This window comes from Equus przewalskii, chromosome 9, assembly GCF_037783145.1.
Source record: "Equus przewalskii isolate Varuska chromosome 9, EquPr2, whole genome shotgun sequence".
Taxonomy (NCBI): Eukaryota; Metazoa; Chordata; class Mammalia; order Perissodactyla; family Equidae; genus Equus; species Equus przewalskii.
Genome location: NC_091839.1, coordinates 50,028,481 through 50,046,961, shown reverse-complemented (window position 1 = coordinate 50,046,961; position 18,481 = coordinate 50,028,481). Strand labels below are relative to the sequence as shown.

Here is an 18,481-nt window from a genome sequence, read left to right as displayed (position 1 = left end):
TGAGGCAGAATATAATGAGCCTTGAATTCCAAGTTGATTTTGGACTTTATTTCATAACCCATTTCACAAACCATAGAAGGTATTTGCGAAAGGGAGAGATGTGATGAAAAGAGTGTTTTAGCAATTAAAGTTCAGGTGGAATATGGGCTGGACTGGAGAAACAGACAGGCTGTCGTTAAGAGGGCTAATGTTTATTGAGTTACCCAGATAGGGTGCTAAGGGCTTTACATGCCTTATGTCATTGAATCCTCACAATAACCCTAGGAAATAGGCACCCTTGATGTTATCCCCATTTTCCAGATGGGAAAACTGAGGATTTGAGAGGTTAAATAATGACCAGCCTCCCACAGTGAATAACAAGGGGTGCCAGGATGTGAACCAGGTGGATCAGTTCCACTGGTGCTGCCTTTAGATGTTGCAGCGTCCCGCCAGTAGCAGGGAAGACGACTTGGGGCAATTGTGATGGGTCAGACGTGATGGTCGAGATGACAAGGCCTGAACTAGTTCAGCAGCGGTGGAAAAGGAGAGATGGAGCTGCAGGGTGAAACATCCTTGTGTGGGAGCCAGATCCCACGGCTGGGCCTGGAAGGTTATAGCTTCTCTCTATGTGGTGTTTCCGGTGGAAGCTGGTGCCCAGTGGTGAGAACGTTGCCTAGACCATGGGGGCAGCAAGGAGAACCTTGCCTCCAAACTTCTTCAGTAGCTTAGGCTCCTTGTTTCTCCTTATAAAGTGTAATAATTTAATAAAGGAAGTGCTGAAGTTGGGTGTGCTTGGTTTGGGTTACTTTTGAGATGGTGTAAACAAACTTCAGGTGTTCTCAAGCTTCTCAAGCTTTAATTACTGGTGTTTGAGATAAGGAGGGTCCTCCCTTTTTTCCATGAAGCTCCTCCCTCATCTTCTTTCCTTGATATGTTCTCACTTACTTCCCTGCTTTGCTATTGTATGGGTTGGTATATCACAGAATTGTTTTGCTTGTGTTTCTAATTTTTTTTTTTTTTGAGAAAAATGTGGTGCATGCATTTTGACTCTGCGAAGCTTTTGATGCCCAGTTAAATGAGCATATGATGTGAGTGTGCTGAATGCCATTGTGACCATGTGGGGCAGCGCAGGCTGGCCCAGTGACCTCTCTGCTCTATCTACTGCAGGTGATAAGAAGTACATCATGGGGCCCAAGCTTTCCACTCTCGACGCCACTGTCTTTGGACACTTGGCACAGGCAATGTGGACCTTACCTGGGACGAGACCTGAGCGGCTGATCAAAGGCAAGCCCTACAAACCTCTTCAGGTTTGGGGAGTAGCTGCGGGCAGGGGGGTGGGAGGAGAACAATGGAGAATTCTAGGCCTGTGAGCTTGACTGTGCTTATGGAGACACCAGGCTGTGGTGTCCGGGGCCAGGGTGGGTTTTCTGTGCTCAGGACATAGAGAGGCGGAGGAAAGACTGGGCTTCTTGCCTGCCATCTTGCTCAGACTGTGTTCTCAGCAAAGCTGACACAAATCCTGCCATATCCTACACCAGGGCGTTTCCTCCAGCTCTTTACTTAGTGGACTTAATCCTTGTCGCTGAAACAGGGCTTGAATTCCACCTAGGGCCCTTGTTTCTTGGTCTTCTTTGATTTCCTTTGGACAGTGGTGTCTCCACTTTTGGTGTATCTAGCGTTGCAGCAACCATGGTTGGGTGGGGCTGAAGGACTCCCCATTTCAGATGCTCTTCTTGAGTTTGAACTGGTCTTAGATATTTCACATGTAGATTTAAGTGTATATGATTCTGTGTCATTTGACATTCAAAGCACTCCTTTCTCCTATTCCAGTGGGGTGTCGTAGTAGTAGATCTGGAAAGTTCAAGATTGTGGGAAAATGAGTAAAGTGTCAACAAATGCTTTGCAAGTCTGGTGCTATGTGAAGTATTATTATTAATATAATTATCTGTACATTTTGACAAAGGAACACAATCTTCTATCTTTGTTGTATGATCCTGGCCATAAGCCCTGTCAGAATTACAATTCTAGACTGGAGACATAAAAGCGGGAATGAAAGGGACCAGAGCTAGAGAGTGAACATCTGTTTGGGGTGGAGGTGGGGGTAATGAGGAGTAAAGGGCAGGGAAAGTGAGCTCAACTTGGGTTGATGTCAAGGGACCAGATCTTGGTATGCATGCATGTGTGTGTGTGTGTGTGTGTGTGTGTGTGTGTGTATGGTGGAGTGGGATGGTAAGATATATGTGGCAGCTGGGGCCTTTGGGAGAGGCTTCCCTGCATTGGTGGGTGGGAACTCTTTGGAGTCATCTCCAATTTGAAGCAATACCTAAGCAAGTGCCTGGAGCTGGGGATGTGAACATCAAGGTCCAAATATTTAGGTTTGGGAAAGGGGATTAACAAGAGTTAATCAAGGTGTTTATGCCCCAAGTGAGCAGGCGAGGGGTGCAGATGAGATTACCAGTGAATAGCACATAGAATGCTCTTAATGTTGAATGGAGAGATGGTGGGATGGATGATGGATGGATGGATGGATGGAACCAAGCAAGGCAGAATTATACAAGAAATTGAGGCAGATGAACAGTCATATGTGTTTGTCATGGGTGGGTGGGGGAGGTTGGTAAAGGCTATAGCTCTGTGTGTGTGTGTGTGTGTCTGTGTGTGAGCATACTCATGTGCATACCCAGAAGTACAGACCAGGCTAAGGACGATAGGAGTCACTCTCCATATCCTCCTGTTGGTGAGGCTGGGACTCTAGATATATTATCAAATTTGGTTGGAATGGATCAGGCATTGACGGAAGGTCTTCCAGAACTTCAGCTGAGTGGGGTTAGGGAGAGTATGGACTGATAGCTAATTTCCTAAATGATCAGCATGGAGACGTTCCTTGTCTTGTGGTGTGTTGGAACTTACCTAAATTGAATACGTGATCATATTGGTGATATTTGTAGCATTTAAAATAGTTTCCCTTTATTTAATCAGATTTTCCATGGTGGTCTAAAAGATATTGATTCCTTTTAGTTCATTTAGGGGTGTATTTTATATTTACTCTCTCTTCCTGCTGTTTCCTACTCCCTCTCTCGATTTCCCCACCACATTACCCTTACATACTCACAAGTATACACTCCCACATCTACTCACATACATCTGTACATACTCCCTGTATACTCACCTGAACATACACACTAATACCCAAGCACATACACACACACATACCCTCTGCACATATATATATACACATACATATTATTGAGGTCATTTATTCCTTAGTCAGAAGCATTTAGGTATCCATTATCAGTAGAACTCTCAGATTCCATAGAATCCTTCTTGCAGACGGGAAGCATCTTTTGTGGACTTATTTATGACTTGGCCCTTTGCCCTTTTGCTTCCTGGAAGGACTTGAGGCATTTAGTGTTCTTTTTTAAAGAAATGATGAGTGTTTTCAGAGGATTGATTTTGAGTCCTGCCCTGAGACATACACATTTGGGGGAATTTGACACCATCATCTGTGAGGGGTTTTGGCACTTAGTTGCATGTATTTTGATTCTTAAAACAAGCCAGTAGCTTCCAGTTCTCCCTGGGGACAGGAGTAGCATGAATCATTAGAGTCCCTAGAGAGACTCTAAATCTCATTTCAGTCATTAGTTCCATGCCCCTTCCAAACCGTTTGGTCAGAGCTGCTAATATGCAGGCATCCTGCTAATTTGATCTCAGCTTCTTTCCCTGCCTTTGCTTTTTCTGTGGTGGAGACTTTCCCAAGAAGTAACAAGAAGAAGGAGAAGTAGAAACGACCAAGAGCCTGGGTAATTTAGAACTGGCTCCAACCCAGGTTGTGGATGGCTTGGGCCAGGCAGTTTTCTGCCTTAGCTTTGGAACAGCCAGGGCACCAGTGGCCTTGCCACATGCGTGAGTGTATGGGTATGTGCGTATAAATATTAGCTTTTCGGTCCTAGATACAGTTTACTGAGTCACACAAGCTACTTCTGGAACCATCTAGGATAATGAGAAATTTTCCTTAAAAATGGTGACTAGGAAGACAGACTTCAAATATTCAGCAACTTAAAAAATATACATATGTGTGTGTATGTATTTATATCTATCTGTAGATAGATATGGATATATGAAATATTATTTCCTTACTGAGAAAATTTAGAAAAGATAGAAAAGCTTTAAACAATAAGAAATAACTTGTTACCCCCTCACCCACAGAGAACTACTGTTAATATTGTGGTATGTATTCTCATCTTGTATCAGATACATGTATGTATATTTTTAAAAATTGGCGTCATGATGTTGATACAGTTATATCCTGAAGTTTTTAACTTAACTGTGTATTATGGCCTTTCCCTTTTACTAAATATTCTTCAAAACAATATATTTAGTAGTTATATAATATCGTGTTTTATGACTATATTGTAATTTATGTGATTAATCTTTTTCTGGACTTGGTTGTTTCAAATAATTTTTACTAGTATTCTACAGTGAATGTTGTATAAATATATATTTCTACTTATCTCTGGTTATTTCCTTAAGCTAAATTTCTAGTTGGGGAATGACTGTCTCAAAGTGTAGAAGCTCTTGATCTCTGTGGCTAAATTGCTTTCTAGAAAGACTGTGGCGGTTTACGTTCTCATGACCAGTGTCTGAAAGCACCTCCTTTTTTCCTTGATTAGAGTTGAATATAATTTATTTTGAAATATTTGCCATTTTTACTGGAAAAAAAAAGAATCTCAGTTGTATCATCAGCAACACTCTTAATGCGGAGTCACATTTGATATTTGATCAGGGCATCCTTATTAGAGAATTGCATGTGGATTCTGGGAATTCCTTAGAACAGACGTGGAGAATTGGAAAAGTGAAATGGAAGCAATGAAAGGGAAAGGGTCCTGCAGCACAGCTGTTCACCTTAGAGCCAGCTTAAAACCACAGAACCTAACGCTATTTTTCTGAATTAGTAAGAAACACAACCTCTGTGTTCTAAGAAAAACCTTATTCAGCAACTCTTCCACCAACAGTTACTTTTTGCATGTGGATGTCTTTTTTGCTTATTATTTGATAGATTAAAAGATGGAAACAATGCTGGATATCCTTGCAAAATGTATTAAGTATATCCCCACCCCCACCCTCTTAGTGTTCTCGGTCCGGAGGTGTTCAGGAAGAGGTGGTTGTGGGGCATTCAGGCCTCAGGAAAGGGCTGGTTCAGCTGTCTTTTGTATTTTGAGGTCTGTAAATTAGTGTGCTTTAGCTTCAAGGAGACAAGGGGTAGGGAGCTCATTACAGTATTCAAGTTTGTTAAGAATTTTCCTAAAGAGGAGATGCACAGCACTCTCCCTACCTGCGTCACACAAGGCTAAAAGGGAGCAACCCAGGGCATAGCCAGCGCCTGACGCAGGGCTGGGACAGGGAGGTGCTGAGTAAATACCTGTAGACCAGACAGTGGGTGTGGGCGTCGGCCCCATGTTTTCCAAATATTTGCTGGTTAATGACCAAAGGCTGGGTGGGTGGTGCTGGGAGACGCTGGCAGGCTTCTCCCTCACCTACATTCCTGCGGTATGTGATTGGCAGCTGGAGAAACTGAGTCCTGGCTTCTGGGTCTGGTTGACAGTGTTTTCAGTGTCAATTTGTACAGAATGTTTTTGAATATTAGAGAAATTGGAGTGATACGGGAACAGAAAATGAGTCACTTCTTTCAAAGAGCAGTGAGGGTTATTTCCATTGGAGATACTCTAAGAGGAAAGCTCTTTATGCTGTCTGGGAGAGTCCTCTGGGTAGAGGGCCATTTAGCTTTCTGATAAATATCCTCTCAAGTTATCTGAAAATATCTCTAATCACTGATTAGCATTTTACTAATTTATTTTGTTGGATTTTTAAATTAAACAAGTAATAAATGATTGTCACAGTAAGTTGAATTACACAAGGCATATTTTCAAAGATTTATGACCTCCCGCTCATCATTGTCCAATATCACTTCCATGGATTAACCAATATTACGGATTTGGAGTGAATTTTTCTGTGCCTTTCTCTTTCATGTACAGATTTACATACATGTCTATGACTGTTTTGGTTTGTTTGTTTTTACTGTTTTAAACTAAACAATGGGATTACATTGTATGCATTATAACTTGCCTTTTGCATTTAATAGAACCTCATATCTTTTTAACAACTGCACAATATTCTACAGAATTGATACACTATAATTTATTCAATTGATCGGTATTAATGGACATTTGGGCTATTTTTATCTTTTTGTTTTACTGACACATGATACTGCATGTGACATGCATATACATATATCTTTATGTACTGATGCTTTTATTTTTGTGCAATAGAGTACCAAAAGTGGAATTCTGGGCCAACAGATACATGCATTTAAAATTTCAATGGATAACGTCAGTTTACTTTCCAAGAAAGATTATAGTAGTTTATACTTGCACCAGCTATGTAGCACAGTGCCTGACCGTCCACATTGGATGTTATCAGACTTTAATTTTTACTAGTTTGGTGGATGAAATTATCTAATTGTTGAGTACACTTTGAAAAAAATGCAGTTTTTCTATTATTTCACAAAGTTTACATCTTCAATATAGGCGTTTATGTTAACAGAGGCTTTCTCTCTCTCTCTCTCACACTCACATACCATTACATACAACTTATTTCTACTGCCAACTTTATTCTTTTGGCTGGTAGCATGTTGAGGGGTCAGTTGAGCATGTGGAGCATGTTGATGGAGAATCTCGGCACGGGAAGGGATTGGCAAAGTCAGATAAAGGCAGAGCTCAGTTATAGAGTTCCTCTCTTTCTACAGGGGCAGGATGTGAGGAGGGGTGTGTGAGCTCCTAGCCCTTGCTTATCAAAGCAGACCGTTTCCTGACTGCATGACAGAATGATCACTTCTTTCGTGACAATGCATTATCTCTGAGGGCAGTATCTGTCCCTTCATAATTCTTGAGACTCCAGGAAGAATTATAGAAAAATATTCTGTGACAGGTGGTATGAAGCTGTTAATTCTCAGGCCGGGCCGTCAGCTCACCAGTAGAGATGCAGAGTCGAGTTGTGGTGAAGGGCATGGAGTGTGGAGACTGCTTGTGTTTGAGTTCTGGCTCTGCCACTATCTAGCTTCGTAATCTTTGGCAAATTAATTAAGCCTTTTTGCTTCAGTTTTCCCATTACAGATGGGGATAATAATAGTTCTTGCCTCATATAGGATTTTTGCAGAGACTGAGGGAGTTAATATGAATTCAACAGATGAATAAAGCGCTTCACGCAGTGCCTGGTACACAGTGCGGGCTATAGATGTGTTTGCTATTATTAATTAATTTTTATTACTGCACACTGAAGTGGCATTAATGTCACACAATCATGAAGGGGGCAACTCTCCTGGAAGACAGGTGAAGAAAGGCTTTAGAAAGAACAGCCACAGAAGTGGATAGAGTCAGAGATGGTGTAGGTCCTGTGGATCTCGTGAATAGATTCTGACTTGCTGGCTGCTCCTCCACATCTCTGTCCAGTTCTTGGTTACTTGTTACTGGTAGAAACAACTGGTGAGGGGTCTCATGACTGCTTCATGAGGGAGAAAACAAGTGAAGGTTTTGCATGCGTCTTCCCAAAAGGAGCAATGGTGTTGGCTTTTCTGCTTTTGGCTCCTGAGCATGTACGTAAAAATCTTTGAGTAGAGGGCAATCAGAATGGACTCAAACATAGTGTGAGTCAAACTATTATGATCTGAGAAGACTGAAAATGGTGAGCTGGAACCAATATATGGAATCCATGAAGCAGCGAGATTTGCTTTCTCGTGTTTTGTGGGGATGTGTTTATTTAAGAGAACAGCAATCAAGTTTTGAAAAATTTTAATGACATGAGAAAATGTTTACAATAATGTTACAGGAAGTAGTAGGTAATAATAATAATGACAACAAATAAATAGAAAAGAATATTAAAAGAAATTATACCAGAATGTTGATTGTGGTTTTCTTGGATTGATGAGATTACAAATCCTTTTTGTTTTCTTGTTTAGGATTTATACATTGTCTATATTCAGACTTCCAATTTTGCACAATGAGAATTTTTTTTTGATAGAAAATAAAATAGAGTAGTTACAGACTATAGTCAGCCTGTAGAAAAATCCTAAATGGCTGAGACAGGAAATTGGTAAAAACAAGATGAAACTATGGTACATCTGTATAATGAAATACTATGCAATGATCAAGGTGGTCACAGTGTGAAGGATTTTCATTATATATTGTTAAATGGAAAAAGTAGGCCGTGAAACAGTATATATAGTAAATTCTATATAATAAATGTAAGTAAATGTAAATGTATATATAAATATATAGAATTCTGGAAGAATGTAGATGAGAATGTTATTATGGAGAATGAGATTATTGGTAATTTTTATTTTTTGCTTACCTATTTTTCTAAAACAAAACATGGGTTGCCTACATAATAAGTGAATGTTTATAGAACTTTTAAAAAATAAACATCCAAAGAATAATTCTTAGGGTAATAAAGTCCTGTAAGAGATAGTGACAAAGTATATATTTATAAGCAATGTTGCCATCTGGTGGATCAAAGGCAAAAACTCACCCTCTTCATTTTTCATTTGGAATGAGGAAATAAAAGCCAAATACGGTTTCATGTTTCAGACAAATGCCTGGACAATTTTTACAACTTAACAAAAGTGTTCTTTGATTCACATGAAAAAGAAGGAGCCAGTGACTCAGCAGGAACCCAATCGTGGGGGCAGCTGTTGAATTTTGTTTAAAAAAATTAAAAAATATCTGTTTTACTAAATGTGTTTGCAGGCATATGCATCTATAAAGACAATTCTGAGTTATCCATTTTATGGATTATTTATGGCAAAATTTCCATCCTAACATAACTTTTTCCAACTACTTGGCTTAGTCCCCAGCCCATAATAACACTACAAATATTTGTGGAATGAGTGATTACTTTTGGTTGACTTAATCCAACTAATAGTTGGTATATTTTCATGGACTATAAATTATTTTAAATATGAACCAGTCGAAGCACTAGTTCTCTTGATATGCAAACATAGAATAATGAAATGCTTCTTAAAGCCAGATGATGGTAGTTTAGCTGCCATTTTGGATAAACTACTCCTGACTCCTTAACTTCTCATTACTGTAGGACTCACTCCTAAATTTCATTCAACCCACTCACTGAATTTGACTTTTCCCACTCACTTTTCTTATGTGTATAAAAATCTAAGTATTTTGACTATCTGTGGAAAAACATTGTTAATGTCCCCACCCCATTCTTCCAAATTTCTCCAAAAAGTCAAGTGGCTGGTAGATCGTTGCCTTTGAGAACTAACCCTTGCTTTGCTTGCCACTCTCCAGGTGAGCTGATCAACCTTGCCATGTACTGTGAGAGGATAAGGAGGAAATTCTGGCCGGAGTGGCACCATGATGATGACAACACCATCTACGAGTCTGAGGAGAGCAGCGAAGGCAGCAAAACCCACACGCCCCTGCTGGATTTCAGCTTTTACTCAAGGACAGAGACCTTTGAAGATGAGGGAGCAGAGAACAGTTTTTCCAGAACCCCAGATACGGATTTCACTGGACACTCACTCTTTGATTCTGATGTGGACATGGATGATTACACAGACCACGAACAGTGCAAGTGATGTTCAGCCTCGCTGACCCTCTTCTGTGGGAGCTGCCACTCCCTGGGTCGGTCCAGTTTCCCAGGTAGAAATCCATCTGAGCTGGGAGATCTTCGTGCTTGGCACAGCTCTCACAGCTAACTGGACTATAGCAGCCTTAGTTCTTTTTTGTACAAACAAAACACAGAACCATTCAGATGGCTCCATTTAAAACAAACAGGCAAAAAAAAAAAAAAATGTCAGCATGGTTCCTGAAATCCATTTTTGTTTTCATTAGAAAACTAATATTGTGTGGGAGAGCAGGTGCAAGAGTGGGTTGTCCACAGATGGTGTTTAGGTTGATCCTCTTCAACCCGAGGGCTGAGTTTCGAGATGGATTCTTCAACATCTTTCATCCACTAGGGTTCGAAGTAATGAGAGATGTCGTGAGAAGAAATGTAGGAGATAAATGCTCTTTGCTGGCTGCTTGTATTTTATGTGTGTATATTGTATGTTGAGATATAAGTCAAATAAAATCCATAGATATTCAGTGAACACCTGCTCTGTGCAAAGCACTGTGCTAGGTGCTATTCAGTATAAGTTTTATTCTAAGCCCTGCCAGTGACGAGCTGTGTGATTTGGGGCAAGTCCCTTAATTCTTGTGTGCCTCATTTCCCCCACCTGTAAAGTGGGGATAACAATACTCGCCACCTACCTCCCTCACAGGGGCGTTGTGAGGATTCATGTGGTAACATTCGGCGCTTTAAACCTCTTGAAAGAGGTGTGACATAAACACATTTGATTCTTTCATGTGCTTCATACGTGTGAAGATTTGAGGGCAAAGGAATCCCATCTCCAGGCAACAGCAGCCACAGTCGCTCGCAAAAGCCAAGCAGATGAAACCGACACAAAGGCAAAGTGAGGACTCTGTCATCATTCCTCTCTGATCTTGATTGAATCGAAATCTTTTGTTGAAAGAAACTTGGAAATATTTTTACAAATCATCGATAGCTACAAACGGTCTTCAATTCTACTGCATATTTGCGGGAAAGTCTTTCTTTCGTTGCCTGAATGCACACTGGAATGTTGTCCTTTGTCGACTCTGCAGTGTTTTTGCCTGTGTTTGATTTATGTGGAGGGAGTAAAGCTCAGGAATATGATGGGTTTAATAGAGGTGAAGGGGAAAGGATCTGATGGATTTTTGTAAGCAGAAGCTTGCCAACTTGTAATGTCTTTTTGAAGACACCTTGCAAGATGTCTTGAAAGACGAAATGGGAAGAGGATCCTGTTACTGATAACAAAGCACTTTGTGCAGTGTAGACTCTATGCAGTTTTTCTAATGCAACTTTTCTGGTGTTCTCAGCCATTGCCCAGTGAGAGGAAGGCCACGCTGAGGACAAATCTTAGTGTTTCTTGAGGGTCTTCCATCCCCTCTCCGTACTCCCTCTCGCGCCCCGTGGAGCACATGAACTCTTGGAGTTACTGTATTTACTGAGGCACTCCATCTCGGAAGACATAGTTTTTGTTGACTAAGAACATTTTCCAGTGAGACAGGGGTTGAAGATCCTGGGGTGATGACTGGGGATTTGGGCTAGGAGAGTCACAAACAAAACTGCTTAGCTTCTGACCACAACTGACTGGGTAAGGGTTACTCATTATGGGGTCCAGAGGCACTTCTTAAAAGACAGCGACTTCTTCTGAGAAGTTCATGTACTTTAATTGAAAAAGACTCTCTTTGAATATAGCTTTCGCAAAACTATCCTAAAACGCTGTGGATTGCAAGAAGTAAAGGGGAGGAGTTTTTGAGATTGTTTACCATTTAAGTAACTGTGTAGGGCATGTGTAACTGGGAAGAAATGCTGAGATTATCTAAGTTAGAAATTCTTATTCCACAGAGAACTCATTTGTTAGTATCTTATTGAAACTGTTCATCTTTGAGAGGACTGTTTGATGCCTATTGAGAATGTGGGGGAGAAGATGTAGATGGATAAGCCTGTTTTGTCTCCAGCATCATTTGGGAGGACTGTTCGCCTCTTCTCTCTCTAGCAAGTGTGTTCCAAGGCCAGCTGGTGGTAGTTCTGTGTGACTAGGGAAACTCCTGGCCTGAAAATGTAAATGTAATAAACAGGTGGACTGTGGACCTGTCTCCACAAATACTGAGATGCCTTTTCCCCACTCAGCTGGAAAGAGTTGTGTTTGAAGTTTTGCCTATAAGTTATTCTTACTGTATAGCACCAAGTATGTTGTATCTCCACTTCAGGAGGGATTAAGTTATGAGTATGTAGATTCACATATGTATTTTTTTTTGTGCATAACTTGGAGGGCAAGTACATGGGGAACCAATGTTCAAAGTGAAGTTGTAAAATAATTCATTCTTTCCGTGTACCTCCCACAGGGGCTTGAATGGACATTGCCAATTGGAGTCTTGAGTACTGGCCTGACAGCTCATGACTGGGTACTCAACATTTTGTGGGTGTAATTTGATTTGGAACTCTGGAAGAGACACAGGTTTTCCTTCCCACTGTGGGTTATGGAAACAAAATGACCAAGAGGAAATCACTGTGGTGTGGATGACTTACATAGTCCTTTTTGGGAGGGCTTTAATTTTATATGGTTCATGCTTAAGCTGCCCAGATTTGAAGTGTTCTCCAATTTGATGAACAGGTGCTACTTATAAGAAAAAATAAGAAATTAGGGGACATTTTGGTCATCTGGCTCACTTGTTCAAGTTCTGTGTTTCTTTTTTACTGGAAAGTGACTTAAGGAAGTGTGATCTTTAATGTTAACAGATGCTTTTGGTTGGACAGAAGACCCACTGGCCACTTGTTCATTTTTACTTTTCATAAAAATAAATTCTGCCCCTCTGTTCACCTCCCTTTGCCCTTCACCCCTGTTCCTATTCCTCAGGATTAATGAACAGCAGCAGTATGCTTTACTCTGCATATGTCAGAATAGATATAAGGACAATACAAATTTATGCAGCAGTAAACTATACTGTCAGAGTTTACCATTTTGTTGTTTAACATAATGAATTGTGAACAGTGACACTACCAAGGCTATGGGCTATCCAGCTGAGTGATCACAGACTTAGAACAACTTGCACTTCAGTTATAACTGCAGTCTTGTCCTCAAGTGAGCCCTGCCTGGTGTATGCTGTGGTATTAGGATATGTTTTTCTGAATTAGCTACAGTTCAAGGAGTGGAAGAGCTCGGGATTTTAGCCTCATGGGTCTTGAGAGAAGGTGTAGAATCATAGGGATGTATAGTTGGACCATGGATTAGCTCTAGAAAGCCCCTTACAAGAGAGCCTCAAGGTTATTATTGGCTCAGTGTCACAGACACACAGTTTGAAGGGCAGGATCCGGAACTGAAGTCTTTCACCTTGCCTTAGATGGTTCTTGCCATGACACCACTTTGACTTGGTTTCCTTTTAAAACCCACACTCCCTGAGAAGTTCATAGAACCAGCACACCCACAGCTTCTCTCAGAGAGTGCTTGGGATTCTCCACTCTTGTCCTCCCATGTCTTTTCAGCTTGGACCAGGCCAATTCAAGAGATATTTCTTAAGTATTTACTCTGTGCAAGGCACTGCTAGCTCTGTGAATGATACCAAGATGGATATCCAAATCACCAGGACTCTTCATTCCTGGCTATCTTTTAAAGGCTCCATGCCCATACTCTCACTCATTGGCTATTTACTGAGCACCTACTCCATGCCTGGCCCTGGGATCCACACTGGAGACAGAGTGGTGAAAAGAACAGATGTGGCAATCTTTTTTAGGGCATCCTCTTTGGCCTAGACTTCTGCAATAGCCTCTTTTACATGCTTGGCCACTTCTCTGATCCATTCCAGCCATCACCACTAGATTAATCTTTCTAAAAAGTTCTGGGCTCTGATGGGGTGCCATATTGTCTCAGGATGAGGGTCACTCTTTAAGGCCTGGTATTCTCACCTCTTTATTCACCTTGTTTCCTGGGGCTTCTCCACGTGACTCAGCCAGTGTATCCAGGCTGATCCACTTGCTGTTGCTTAAGCATGCCTCATGTGCCCCACACACTGCCTCTGCTCCTGCCAGCCCCTCTCCTGAAATGCCTGTGCTTCTGCGCTGGTCCACTCATACCCAACTCTCCAGGCCCAACTTCGTCTGTTCAACAAGGAGATGTCTTAGCTCATCATCATCTCCCCTTCCTCTAGAAACACAGCACTCATCATTTCCTTCCCTGAAGGCTGCATGGGAAAGGTATGCTCAGAAAGTAGGTCACACACCAGAAAGTAGTTTTAAAATTTTTGTGTCAGGGACTCCATTGATAATCTAATAAAAGTTCAATAACCTTTTCCCAGAAAAATGCATACATGCAAATATACAAAATTTTACATACAAGTTCAGGAGATTTAGACACATGGAATTATCCATGGATTCCTTAGGGGGTTCATGGATCCTAGTTGAAGACGCTTTCTTCTAAAGAGTCTTCAAAAATTACTGTTACTATTGTTAGTGTTCATTCTTTCTTGTCTTTAACATATCCAGAGAGGATAAAAATTGGTATGGGATGTGCCAGCAAAAGTAATCTCTATTATTATCCACATTGAGTATGTGTTGAGTGACAGGGAAGGAAAGAAGAAGAGCTGTCTTACATTAATTAAGAAAACATCTGTTTTGACAGGTTTGGCATTTTGAAACTGACAAGATTTTGCTGTTAGTTGTTGTTGTTGTCATGTCAGTTATCTTTTAACCATCCAAAAAGTTGATTTATCAAAATCCAGTTCAGGGCCAGGCAAGCTTCCTTTCAGCCCTGAAACCCACCACTTCTGCATAGGTAGGCCTGGGGCTTAAGGTAGGAGAGAAGAGGCTGGATTTTTTCCTTACAGGAAAAAGGTCTGTACAATCAGGTTTTCCTGTATTCATTCATTCATTCATCCATTCATTCATTCATAGAACAATTATTGAGTGTATTTTCAATAAAAGGATGGTGCCTTTTGTTGATAGGGAACTACTCAGGTTCTTCTTCTTCTTTTCTTTTTTTTTTTTTTACAGGGTGAAGTGATTTTTATTGCTCCTGATTATGACCCAGGATCCTTTGTTCTCCTTTTTATGCAGTGCTGTTTAAGTCGAACAAGAACTGATGAAAGTACATTCAATGGCAAATACTTCCTAGTCTAAATGCTGGACTCTGCAACCCATCTTTAACAGCTCTGGGGATCAATTGCGTGTGATTGTGAAGTTCTTGACCTTTGTTCAGTTGCTTCCAGTGGTCTGGATGAAACATGGCAAAGTTCAAAAGGATCCCCTTGGTGGGTGGGGCGGAAGGCACCTCTTGCCTACAGAACTCTTGTTAGTGCCAGGAGTAAATGCAAACATATGTGAGGTTTTCCTCAATGGAATTCCTTACCAGAAACTTAGGTTTTTAGTCCTTGATTTTAGAGAATATCTAAAAGATATTTAAGGTTTTTTAATCTTTAAGAAAAGACAACTGGAACCAGCAACATATTGACCTTGCCCCTTAGATATGATTCAGAATACCGGAAAATAGCTTAAAGGAAAGCAACTCACTGTTTGGGGGCTGGCCCTGTGACCTCCTCAACCATTCTGACTCTTGTCCCCACACCAAAGCTCTCTGAAACTTCTGCTGCTGGCTAGACCAGGACAAATGAGGATGCTCAAATTTCAAGAGGATTATTGCCACATATTGTCAAATTTGTAGACAAATAAAGGGAGCCATTGCAATAATACAACATATAACTTATGGATGTGGTCTAGCCAGCACCAACACTCCTGATCATTTCAGTGGGGAAGCAAAATTATCTAGAGCAAAAGACTGATACAGTACTTTGGTGTTCCGTACACAAATAATTTCAACCTTGAAGTTGATGGCCTTCTTGAATATTTTAAAATTGCTATTGTCCTTAATTACAGCTTTAAATATTTTAAAACAATCCACTAACTGTAGAGCAATATATATTTATGACAATAGTTAATTTTATAAAAAGTAGTATTACTAAATGTGACTAGCTCACCTCCCAGCCCCCATTGGAAGCATCGTTTTTTTTTTGTTTTTTTTTTTTTACTTTGTGGCTCTGGAGTAGAGTAACTTTGATTAGTCAGTAATATTTAAATCTTTTTCTTTCTTTAGTATTTTTAAAAAATTACCCCATGGTTTAAAAACAGTGAGATTCAGCTTCTAAATTGCCATGTTAATTAGCAGTGGCTAAACAGATAGCAGAGGAAATATAATGTAATTTTGTTCATTGGAGGACTATAAAAGAGAAATACTTTGGATATTTACTATCTCCTTCCTCTTCAAAAAGACAAACAATAACCTGTGGACTTTTGCCTTTAACAGTTGTTCAGAATTGGAAGTGTTCTCTCATATTTGCTTCCATCCCCCAATAATTGATCACATTTGGCTTATTAAAACATAAACCATGTCCAAATGGTTGTATTTTTATCTTTAACAAATTATATCTGAAATTTTTTGCAGCAATAAGACTAAAGGCTCAAATTTTCGCGGGATCACTCCTTCAGTAAAAGTGACATGTTTATGTTACTCCTGTCAAGATGATTTTACCTCAAGTAATCAGTCTCATGGGATCATGCTTATTGCAAACATATGTTTTTCCCAGCGATCTGCATCATGCAGAGTGTCTGACAACTCAAATGTTGATAAGGGTGATGGTTTCTTGATAGTGATGGTTGGGAAGAGGAGGGTCTGAGTCCTTTATTTGGTGGTATTCTAGTTTCCTTGAATCGGAGGAGAGAAGGAAATAGTCACAGATACTGGGACTTCAAGCCACCATGTAGTATGGCTCTGTTAGAGATGTGTCAGGCACACTTCAAGTTTTCTAGGTGGTGGAATCTTACTAAAATAATCCAAAGTACAGGTTTTAAATAAAAAACAAATGCAGTCAGGAGGGAATGATTCTTTGTGGATATACAAGTGGCCAATGCAGGAAGCATTGCACTAATGTTGATCTTTGTCTTAATTTATCTTCTTGTGCTCCCGAATTGTCTCACCTGAATCTTGGCCTGGAGATGGGGCGCAGCGGAGAGTGGCTGGCCCCAATGTGTTCACTCCTTTGATTCTAGAACTCCCTTCTGGTCTCTCAAAAGTATTTGTGGCATATAGTTTCCATTTTATAATTATAAAATGTACAAAGTACTGTATATTTGTCTTATAGAAGTCCTTTAAATGTTAGAGACATCCCAAATCCTCCCTATTTAGGCAGTGGTCTCCACACCTTTGTGTTCTTTCACCTCATCAGTAAAACTTTTTGAGCATGCCCCTCAGTGTATTTAGTTATAAACACACACGCACACATACACACACACAGCTCACACTGCTGCACTGATATATTATGTACATTAAAAACCATGGCAAACCTAGAAATTTACAAAGAATATTCTCCTGTACTCCATAGAGTTTAGAGAACGGAGCGAGGGGTACTTTGGAGAAGCCCCTAGAAGGCTGCAATTGATTAAGAATGTGTATGTAACATTTGTGGCAAAGTGGATGTAAAATAGGCATGGATGCATGATTTTAGGTCAAAGTATTTATTCTTAAAACAGGCATTTTTGGTTAGGGGAAGAGAAGGGTGAATAGATGTCACCTTTACAAGAGCTCTTTTTAATTCTGTTTTTGGGACCACTTGCTCTAGAATGTCTTGAAAATTCCAAAAAGATTTCACAGCACTCTGATTTAAGCAAAACAAGAAAAGAAAGAAGGGGAAAAGACCAAATATTGGAAACACAGGATGGCCTGAGAATTTTAGCACCCATCTGAAAAGCGTGTTTTGATAATTCCTGGTAACCATCATATCATTGATTATGTCTTTCTTCTGTTTGTTTATAACCTGGTGTCTCCAAAAGCGTAGAAGATGTACAGATTTATTTTTAGATATCTGAGATAGGAAGGACCAATGCTGGTATAATTTGAACCCACATTTCAGCTTCTTGAGGGCTGTTGGGTAGACACTGCCTGGAAACATTTACCTACACCATCTGTTTTGCAAACACAATGACTAGCATCTTGCTGAACAAGGCCCTCAGTGTGGAAGTGGCATTCCAGTGTTTATTTCTGGACCTATGAGTTACTTTAGCACAGTTATTCTTAGTAGTTTATAAAGCCATATCTAAACTTGTACACTTGATTGTAAGATAGATTTGAATTGTGCACTATGTTGATTACTGTATATAAATGTGGAAATTCTGTATATTTGGTCTTAATGCTATATGTATTTGATGTGTAAATGATAACTAATGGATATGAAATAGCTTCCTGTGAATGTCTTTATTCCAATTTGCTTCTCTTTTGAAAATTTGAATGTTTAAACTTTCCACCCATGGGGAAATCTGAAATTTTTGCATCTAATATACTGTTAAGTGGTGGTCTCTTAGATGATTGGGAGAATATTTTAGTTGTAAGGCTCTTGTATAATTAGAACAGAGGTAATGAATTTTTTAGGCATATAACTTTCTGATAGAATTTCAAATGAATATTTTTTAAGTAGAAAATCAGGTCTTTGAATACGCTGTCCTACCCTCTTCTGCCTTTACTTCATGCCTGTGAGAGTTGATATCCACCAGTAGAGAGAAAAAAAGGAGGAAAGGGAGAGAACCGGATACATGGTAAGACCTTCACTGTGGCCAGATCTGGTAATAGACAAATTTCCCCTTTTATAAATACCATCTCAATTAGTTTTCATACCACGTCAATGCAGTAACTGTGATTCCCATTTTACAGACAAGAAAAGAGGTTTGTGAGGTAAATTAGGATAATGTGGCTAACATATGCTCAAGTCATATGTTGGGGTCAAAGATTTACAGCGAGGTTGTGGAAATACAAGTCTTATCACTAAGTGTTTCTCCCATATGTGCGTGGCAATGAACCTCGAAGGATAGTTGG

The 18,481-nt window shown here is 40.1% G+C and overlaps 1 protein-coding gene across 5 annotated transcripts in view; it reads left to right on the top strand.

Moving 5' to 3' along the window:
- The window catches only part of FAXC (failed axon connections homolog, metaxin like GST domain containing), a 73,244-nt gene extending 55,397 nt beyond the window's left edge, over positions 1–17,847 (top strand). For 4 of the 5 annotated variants that reach the window (XM_070556725.1, XM_070556726.1, XM_070556724.1 and 1 more), the window contains 2 exons: positions 1,147–1,263; positions 9,333–17,847. In XM_070556725.1, the coding sequence (XP_070412826.1) occupies positions 1,147–1,263; positions 9,333–9,622 (407 nt within the window). In that variant the 3' untranslated portion in view covers positions 9,623–17,847. The remainder of the gene's footprint in view (positions 1–1,146; positions 1,264–9,332) is intronic. The other variant, XR_011521996.1, reaches the window with a different exon arrangement.
- The last annotated feature ends 634 nt before the right edge of the window (positions 17,848–18,481 follow it).